The sequence below is a fragment of the Rhodamnia argentea genome, chromosome 1 (genome assembly GCF_020921035.1).
Source record: "Rhodamnia argentea isolate NSW1041297 chromosome 1, ASM2092103v1, whole genome shotgun sequence".
NCBI classification, from domain to species: Eukaryota; Viridiplantae; Streptophyta; class Magnoliopsida; order Myrtales; family Myrtaceae; genus Rhodamnia; species Rhodamnia argentea.
This window is the reverse complement of record NC_063150.1, coordinates 23,720,152-23,730,467: the sequence shown is the minus strand read 5'-3', so window position 1 is coordinate 23,730,467 and position 10,316 is coordinate 23,720,152. Positions and strand designations below refer to the sequence as shown.

General features: G+C 40.3%; 1 protein-coding gene across 1 annotated transcript; it reads left to right on the top strand.

Annotated features, from left to right (window-relative positions):
- The first annotated feature begins 223 nt into the window (after positions 1–223).
- On the top strand, positions 224–2,758 carry LOC115731650 (protein ACCELERATED CELL DEATH 6-like). Its single transcript, XM_030662323.2, has 3 exons — positions 224–955; positions 1,061–1,599; positions 1,985–2,758. The coding sequence occupies exons 1-3, from the start codon at positions 247–249 to the stop codon at positions 2,651–2,653; spliced, it is 1,917 nt and encodes a 638-aa protein (XP_030518183.2). The 5' UTR covers positions 224–246; the 3' UTR covers positions 2,654–2,758.
- The last annotated feature ends 7,558 nt before the right edge of the window (positions 2,759–10,316 follow it).

The following is a 10,316-nucleotide window of genomic DNA, read 5'->3' as shown; positions in this document are numbered from 1 at the left end:
TTACTCGCGTAGAATAATAGTCTGCAAAATATTCCTGATATGACTGCAGGCCGTTGTTTGATTCTGCGGTGGATATTTTCAGGCGCGACGGATATTTCCTTTCCAAAGAATTGTTCCTGGCCGCATGATGGGCACCACAGCTAGAGAAGAATAAAACCACCAAGTTCTGGCCGAGCTATAAGTCTTGGAGAGAAGAAACTCCAGCCAGCAATGGAGAGGACGCGATTCCAATTTCAGAGTCTAAAGATGGATGGCGATCGCGTGAGTATAACTATCAATGATAGTGAAATCTGGGAGGAGAGGAGGGCCAGATTGAAAGCGCTTGAGTTGTTAAACAAACCACACCGCCCTGCAGAACTCAAATGGCGTGTGAATCCGCGGCTACAAGCCGCAGCGAAAGGAGGTGACGTCGATAACTTCATTGAGGCCCTCGAGAAGTACTCTGCCGAAGAGAGGGTCTCTTTGTCCGATATCATAGACATGCAGGGGCCGTCCGGGAACTCGTTGCTCCATGTTGCGGCGGGCATCGAGAACTCTGACATCCTCCGAGCCCTCCTTGAGGTCGTCCCCGACAAGCAGAGCACCACCAAGACGAACTTCCGAGGGGACACTGCGCTCCATGTCGCAGCCAGAGCCGGAAGGATCCACGCGGCCAAGCTCCTCCTCGACTGTGATGGGATCGCAGGCATGGCAAACGACGTGGGCAACACGGCGTTGCACGAGGCTGTGAAGAACAGTCACTACGGGTTGACTCGTCTGCTCCTGAACGGAGGGTCGCATTTGGTGTATGAGGAGAACAGAGAGCGTAAGTGCCCGCTGTATTTGGCGGTCGAGACGGGGGACTCGGGGATTCTGGTGCTTTTGATGGAGGCGGTGGATAGGGATGATAAGTTCCGGTGGTCGAGGGTGGAAGGCATGTCGCCGGTTCATGGAGCCGTGATGCATCAAAGGTTAGGTCAGTGATCGTACTTATGGCTCTCTTGCTGGTAAATATATTGGTCGGAGCTTGGTCATTAGCCCGACACAAAATTCATTCATTTGCTGTTGTGTAACGGTGTAGAAATGCTCAAAGAGATGTCGAAGCGAAAGAAAGAGCTATTTCACTTAAGCGACGCCGGAGGTGGTACTCCCCTCCATCTGGCGGCATACATCAATTATGTAGAAGGAGTCAAATTCTTGGTCGAGGAGTTCGCTTCAAGCACTGTCGAATACGATAAAGAGGGCTATCTTCCGATTCACGTCGCATCCAAGATGGGTCATCTCGAAACGATCAAGGAGCTGCTTCTGCATTGGCCAGATCCGGAAGAGTTGCTGAACTTTAAGGAAGGGCAGAACATACTTCACGTCGCGGCAAAGTACGGAAGGGCCTCCATAGTGAAGTACACACTCGGTAATCCCGAGCTTGAGAAGCTCCTAAATGCGAAAGACAAGGAAGGAAATACGCCTCTCCATGTGGCCACATTGCAGTGGCAACCCGAGGTTCTGCTCTCCCTCACCCGGCACAACAGGGTCGATCTTAAGCTTGTGAACAACAGCAACTTGACAGCTCTCGACATTGTAGATGAGCAACTGAGAAAAATCGATGCTCCACTTCACCAGGTTCTGATCTCCACTAAACGAATTGACAAGTTATCTACTTTTGCTTTCCGCTGTTGTTTTAGCTCCTTTCTTTGTGGGGGAGACGGAAGTAATTTAAGTTTAGGACAACACTAAGCATCTTCATAAAATTTGAGGATTAAGTTGAACATGTAGTAAAAGTCCAGAGATCATATTCAAAAAAATTAAGAGTTTGGAGACCACGTAGTAATTGAATTAAAGTAGTTAGATTATTTGTGTCATTATCCTAATTAAAATTTGAACTACCCTGGTAGTTACCAAGTAGAATATAGTTTCTACAGTTTGCTTAGAAATGATTGCATTTGCAAGTTTGTGTATCACTTGAGGAGGTTTCACTTTCTAAATTCTAAATATATCACTTGATTAGAGCTTGACACGAACAATCTTACTGTCTGCTGGAGCACCCAGAAGCAAAGACAAAGCAATTTGCCAACCAAAAGGCTTAGGTCTGGGGAAAGATTTGGTGCCTCCGGATTTGGATAGACTAAAGGATGAGGCCAATTCCCGTATGGTCGTGGCAACACTCATTGCTGCTATGACATTCGCCGCCGGCTTTTCCGTTCCTGGAGGATATAATGGCTCTGAACCGGATGCGGGGATGGCCACGATGTTGAACAAGCCAATGTATGACGTCTTTGTGATTTGCAACACCGTCGCCATGTTCAGCTCGATAATTGCAGTTGTGATCCTTCTCCGGAGACAGATCAACGATTCGCACGCGGTGCTTCACACCCTTGGAAAGGCAAGGCTGCCGCTACTCATTTCTCTCGCCTCAATGTCCGTGGCCTTCATGGCGGGGGTCTACGTGACCGCAAGCAAACGCACTTGGATTGCCGTCGTGACCTTGATCATCGGAATCACCACCCTCTTCGTCATCTTGAGTCTTTACGTTGCCTTTTTCGTTCCGCTTGGGTACAATTGCCGTCTCGTCCAACTCCTCGCCGACTACATCATTAGAGCTGGTATATCAATTTCAAGAAGTGTGACCGTAGAAAGGGCCACGTGGCAACCTGAGTATACTCTTGGGATGCTCTAACCTAGTGCCGGATCTCCCGATAGTGATCCAACATCATCAATAAATGTCGCTGATGAAAGCTCATGTGATTGAGGCTTCTTAAATCAAGTTTGAACCATTCACGAAATTCGACCCAAATTGAATGATACAAATTAATTTGAGGAATGTAATATATATGTTGAGATTTGTATTGATTGAGTTGGATAATTGTTCAAGTTTAACTGAACAAAGAAATCCAAGAAAGGGAGATTTCATTACGGTTAAAACAGAAAGGAAAATCCTTGAAAAAGCCTGAGGAATCATCGAAGCCACCTAATTTTTTTATTAATTTATATTTAGAAAATTCATAGAAAATCCATAAGAAGTCAAAAAATTACAAAATAAACTTTGAAAGCCTTGAAAAAGCCCAAGGAATCACTTTTGAACCGATTTTTTTTTTTCATATTTTTCACATTTTTAATATTTTCAAAAAATAGGAAAATACTTGAAAATTAGGAGAAATAGCATTTGTAGCCAAACAAATATACAAAAATAGTCAATATTTTTATTTTAATTCCCTTTTTAATTTTTGCCTCTTAAAATTTGAAAATTTTAATTTGATATTATGGGTCTCTTCATTGAGTATAGTCCCAAATCGGCCCAAAAATTACATTTTTAGCTATTTTATTCCCAAATTTTGCTTTTTCTAAGTCATGACATCAAAATTTAATACTTGAATTGCATTTTAGTCCACATGTTTGTGAAAGCTGCACAATTGAATGAAAAGGACTAAACTGTAATTTTATTTTTCAATTTAGTCCCCGAGTTTCATTCTAAATGCAATTAATCAAAATTTAGGGATCAACCTGCAAAACCAAGACCACTACCCTCCATTTTTCATCATTCTGAGTCCAATAGTGGGGTGGTTTGACTAGATTCAATAATTTAGGGTTTGGATTAGTCAATTTTCATTTTCGGGTCAAGTGGGGAATTTGAGGGTTTTGTATAATTAGACACCAATCTTGCCCAATTTTTCCTTTCTCAATTGAAATTCAAGCCTCTATGTTCAATTTTGGAGTTTAATTTGATAAATTCTGAAGTTTAAGGGGGTCAATTTGACGATTTTTGGACAATCTGGTCCGTCGGGTCAACCCAAAATTTGACCAACTACCTTGTTCTTCCTCAACTCATTCCCGCACAAGTTCAAATGGGCAATGGCAGGCTGAACTTCGAGCAAAAAATTGAGACACCTTCTGACCATAATTGATGAACCCAATAGATGGGCTTTGTAGCCCTTATTCTTCCAAACCAATCAAGACCATTTCCATGGCCAATGATTACCGGAGCTGCGACGGCCAAACCATTCTTCACTACGGTTGCCTACATGGATAACCCGAGCACAAACAAGCACAATTGACGTCCAATTCGCGACTAACGCAGGACCAAATGGAGAATCCCGTATGGCCCATCTCCATCCGACCTCAAAAGAGATACAAAAAATGTATGGCTCGCATGTGCAAGAGGCCACCGACTCAAACACCCTCGTGCGCGTCATTTTCCCTTTGAATTAGATAAACACGATTTTTGCAAGGGAGGAGGTTCATTCTGTTCACATAAAGGTAACAGACTAGAGAGAGAAAGAGAGCTAGAGAGAGAAATGGGCTCTCGCCGTCCGACATTGACGAGAGCTTGAGAGAAGACTCTTCAATCTCCGCTAGAGCAAACCAAAGAGAATCAAAGCTCTAAATCGGTTCCCCGAGCTTCCTTAGGTGCTAGAGATCGTTGCCAACTCACATAAAGATTTATAAAAATTATCGTATTTTTGGAATGGCAAGTCGTGAGCTTTCAGCTTCGAACTCGAACTATGCTCTTAGACACGTAAGGGTTACATTTCTCAAAAAAGGAGATCCGTAACAATGCTTTCGCGAAGCCTAGGTATATTTCTGAAAAAGGGATCCCGTGACAATGCTTTTGCAAAGCCAGAGGGGATTTAGATTTTGAAAAAGACTCCAAAATTTAATGAAAATCTTGTTTTGACATTATTTATGGATTTAGACAAAAATTTCATTTGGTAAACTATAATATAGGAAGGTCATCCAAAACATCTTGCAACGCGACATTGATTATCAAAATTGATTGTGGGGAAGATTTTGAATCAAATTATAAGAAATTGCCAAAAGAATTTGGTCAAAACATCAATTGGAGGACGATTATCTATTGATACCCGATTTTTAGTCTTTTATTTTTAGAAAATTAATGAAAATTCCATAAAAATTCATACAATTGCAAAATCAACTTTGGAAGGCTCAGCCAAGACTAAGGAGATATTTTTGAACAAAAAATAATTTTTTTCATTTTTCATAATTTTTAATTTTTTTAATATTATGAAAATACTTGGAAAATCGAAAAAATTGCATTCGTGGCCACAAAAATGGGCTTCTATTTCTTTTTGGCTTGACTCACTTACTCACTATTGTCGCGACCCTCCTCATCGAGACCTCGATTCGACGGATGGGCTAATGGATTGTTGATGGACCCCACTCGAGAATGTGGTGGGGCTTCATCGGCGCGAGCCCTCCCGGGCCCATATCAAATTGCAGCGGGAGTGTTTGTGAATTTTCGACGATACGAGTTGATTGGGTTCGACCTTAGTGTGATCGGGTGGCATATGCGATGTGTGCATGCATTTGGAGTCGCCACCGGTCTTTCTAGGAAGGTAAACCGAAAACCTCACCGAGTGATTGGGAGAGGTTGCTCAATTCAGCGGAACCAGAGATCTAGGTTCGAGGACTTGGTTACATCGGTGTCATTACCAACGCCATTTCGGTACCTGACCAGAATAACCATCCTAACTAAGATTTCATGCAAGCGCGAATTTCGAGTGAGGTAAGTCTAAATGGGGTTTCATGCGGATCGGAAGATTAATCATAACAATCACAATCAATATAATGAAAGTGCAATCAAGTACATAAATAAACCACGTCAATACAAATCAAGGGGTCCCTAATATAGCTCTAAGGGTTTAGAGAATGTGTGGTTAAGGTTCAAGGGTAATTTGTGAAGATTTGGAGACAATTTGCCAAAAGGGAAAAATCATTATTTTTTTAAAGGCTCAAAGGTCAAAATACCCAGAATAGGACTTGGCTAGTTGATTGTAGCCATTTCTTTTTTTTTTTTTTTTTTTTTTTTTTAGATTTTCTTGAATTTTTCCTTTTCTTTGGAATTTTTTTATGATTTTTCCTTTTTTTAAATGATTTTCCTAATTTTCTGACTTTATTATTATTAATTAATTATCCTATTTTTTTTTTTTAATTATTTAAAAAAAAATTTCCGGATCGAGTCAACCCGAACCAAACCGGCATTAAAACGACATAGTTTTAGGTTTCGCAAAATTTTTCTATTTTTTAAGTAATTTTTGAATTATCATAAAATACCGTCATCAGACTCTCCATGATGTGCCATGTGCCGTCTCCCGGTGTGTTCGATCTTGATTTAATAAACTCATTTAAAAAAAAATTGATCCGACGGCTTTCGTAGCGCCACGTAGCTATTATAAAACCCTGAAAATTATTTTAATATTCGAAAACCGCTAGATTGCAACACGTGCCCAATCCACAGCCATTCGATCCAGATCTTTATTTTTAAGAGCCGGCCCCACTTGTCGACGTGGCTGCCTACGTGGCGCGCCACGTTAGCGCCGACGAGTCAACCCTTGTTGACTAGTCAGCCCCCTCACCGGGGAAGATGATTGGTACGGGCAACCGGAATTGTATTCCGATGTTGAAACCTCAACGAAACTTAGCGATTTTGATGTCAAACAACTCCCCATCTAACCCACATTCACTTACAACCTTTTTTTCGACAAAAACGTGCTCTGACTTCGACAAAACAAATTGGCATAGCAATGGTTCCGGCGATTACTTTTTTCAATTTTTTTTTTTTTTTACATTCAAATAGAGTTTCACACATCAAACAACATCCAAAGAGTGAAAGGGGACTTACCCGAGCCCCATTGGGACTTGATGACTACACAGAAGGCGCTACTAAGCTTCGGTTGGTCCACCATTTTCGACGAACACCGGTGGAAAACAATGACAAAGGGGAGCTTAGTCTCGGTTCTAGGATGTATCCAAAGCATGGAATACACTTAAAGGCTCCACCATTTTCGACGAACACCGGTGGAAAACAATGACAAAGGGGAGCTTAGTCTCAGTTCTAGGATGTATCCAAAGCATGGAATACACTAAAAGGCTCGAGTAACACATGACCAAGAGCTAGAATCCATGTGAAGGTCTAGGCGACATTTTAACAAACACGTAGCATACGCTTGGGCAAACAACACTCAAACTAGAAATCAAGGCTTCCTTAGTAGAACGGAGATGAGTAGCCATCCAAACATGCTTATGGGGATTAAAAACCAAGTCGGTACGCATTTTTTTTGGTTCGTTTTGATCAAAGATCAAACCGAGCCCGAACCCACAGTGTACGAAAAACAGGGGATGTCATATGGGGGGCTAAAACCGACCTGTTAAGATAGCCACAGTGACGACTAAAGCCTCAATAGTGAAGGGCTTGTCGGCATGAAGCTTGGAGACGGTCTTCGCGTGTAGATACCTGCGGATCTCCTCCTCACAGCTCAATCTCTCTCCCGACCGCTCTTACTCTAATTTTTTTTTTTTTTTTTGAAAAGGCTAGGTCCGGCCGAGTAGCTTTCGCTCAACCCTCTCTTGCCCGCTCTCTTATTCTCTCTGTGTACTCCTGTTTGTGAACGTTGTCCTCCTTGCTTTTTCTGTCTAAAAAATGCCAGCCCCCACCGCAATCAACAATTCTCTTTTCCCCTCCTCGTACGTACCCGCTCGGCCCCTTTCTCTCCCCTCTAAAGACCTTTGTCGTTTCTCATTCGAAAAATCACCACATCAACCCCCTCTCCGTACGCAAAACATTTGCACAAGACGACAACCGAGAGATTTTTTTGGTGGCGTCATCGAGCGAGTTACGGAAGAGAGAGAGAAACGTCCGAAAATGTGTGGTGTGTGAGCTATTCTTTGGCTAAGTTGCAAACCCGGATCTGCTGGTTCGGGTAGGATCCGACCCGAAAGATCCGGTTTTGGAATTTTGATCAAATTGGGGTCCAATTCAATTATGTTTTTTGAAATTGCAATCAAAATTGGGTTCCCCAACATGTTTTTCATACAAAATGGGAATTTTCATGAATTTATAGCTTCGAATTTGATAAAAACCTCAAATTTTAAATTAGATCCAAAAATGATTTTTGTTTAATTCAAAGCTTGACGGAATTAGTCCAAATCAAGGTCACCAATGGGTTCGGCATGATGAATTATATAGGGTAGACGGTTTTTATTTTCATGGGTATTGCTGAAAAAAATTTAATTTCATTTTTAGCGAAACCGAGGACTAAATTGAAAATAAATTATGCAATTAAGCTCTTTAAGATAAAATTGAACAAATTGGCGGGCGAATGAACCCAATTGCAATTCAAGGCTCAAGATATCAATGTCATAGCTTGTGAATAGTGAAAAATGAAAATTAAAAAGACACGAAATGAAATTTTTGAGCTCAATTCGGGTTTATTTTTGTGAAGGAACATAGTGACCCAAATCGAATTTTTAAAATTTAAAGTTACCAAAGTGAAGAGGGAATTAAAAAAAATATGTACTATTTTTGTGTATTTTTCTGACCATGAATGGTATTTTTTATGATTTTTTGGCTATTTTTAGAATAAAAGAACTTCGAAAAATATAAAAATTATGAAAAATATTTTTTTTTCAAAATTGGTTCCTAAGGCTAAGCCAAGGCTTCCAAAGTTGATTTTGTAATTTTTAGAACTCTTTTAATATTTTTAATTAATTTTTTAAAAATAAAATGATCAAAAATCAAGTGTCAACAACTATATAGCAAGAAATATACCGCTATGGCAAGATGGATTTGTTCTATAGCTAGAATATCAAGCTCTTGTTAACACCACATCGGAGTTACTATGGTTGCGATGGCTTCTAGAATTCATGGGAGTGCGTCATTATAGCAAAACATTCATTCATTGTGATAACCGAAGTGCTATCCAAATTGCACATAATGACATTTTCCATAAACGCACCAAGCACTTTGAAATGGACTATCATTTCATCCGATATCACGTTCTTTGTGGCACCATTCGACTTGTCTCGATTTCATCCGCTACAAATTGCTCATGTCTTTACCTAGACACAGTCATCCGAGCGTTTTCCGGATCTATTTTCCAAACTCAAGTTGACATCTTTCAAATCATCATGAATTTGAGGAGGAATGTTAGAGATATATTTAGGTTACTTTTTTATTCTATATATTTCCCTTAATTGGTCCTCATTGATTATAATTAATATTTTGTTCTCATGTAAAACTTATGAATAGGCTCATGTACCCTTCACTTGATAATGAACAAGATATTATATTTTTATGTCTTCCTCATTATCAGCTAAGGGGTGATGAATTGCGGTCAAAATGAAAGTAAGAATGGTAATAGTACTATAAGATCCACATGACCGTTTCTCATAAGTTTTAGTTATGAAAAGAAATTTGCTGAAGTACGGGAAAAGAGAGCCCGAAACAGAAATGAGCACCAATGAATAATTTATTGCCACCTAAATGCATCCTCATGTATTTTATCTCGAGGCCTTCTATTGGACTGGAATCTTGCCGACGACACAGGCACGCTAAAGCTACGTCATGAATGGTGATCTCGTTATGGGGTCACTGTCAAATAGACATGGCCAAAATGAACCGGGGCCTGGAACCGGCCCGTTGACCGGGTCCACGGTTTCGATCCGATTTTTTTTTTTTTTTTTAAAAAGGAGGAGGCCAGGAGAAAAAGAGCCTTTGAGCCTAGAAACCAGCGGTTCTGAATCGGAATCGGAATCGGCCCGAAATCGACGGTTCCACCTTTTTTAAGAACCGGAATCGGCCACGTATACTGTCAAATGATTTTGTCTGGCTCTTCCAGTGTCCTTTTCTTTTTGTATGCGTAAAATATCAGGGACCATCATTTGATTCGGTTGCAATTTTCAAAGGTGGGCCTTATTTTCCGCGCTTGTCTTTATCCATCAATTGTGGCCACTTTGTCTGAAGTTCGCCAAAACATCACTTCATCGCTTCTGCATCGCAATTTACGGCCAATCATTAAAAAATTTAGAATTAAATTAACAAATCATGAAAAATTTATGATTAAATTAGTATAATTAAAATATATGAGATTAAACAAACAAATCATCAAAAGGTTTAGAATTAAATTGACGCAATTGAAACATTCACAATTAAATTGACGATTATAAAATAAGTTTTAAATTTTTTGGATAATTTGTCCCTTGGATTCTTATGTCCTTGGTAGGTGAATTTAGTAGTAAGGCTATTTCTTTAGGTACGTGATAATTTCATCAATGTCCAGTCCAATTAGAATCAGATTTGTTTTTCTGAATAGTCCGAAATTTAGATTGTCACCCAGTGCAATTTTGCAGCATCCACAGATTTCTTGAATTTACTCACGTAGAATAATAGTCTGCAAAATGTTCCTGATATGACTGCAGGCCGTTGTTTGATTCTGTGGTGGATATTTTCAGGCGCGATAAGATATTTCCTTATCGAAGAATTGCTCCTGGCCGCATGATGTGCACCACAGCTAGAGAAGAATAAAACCACCAAGTTCTGGCCGTGC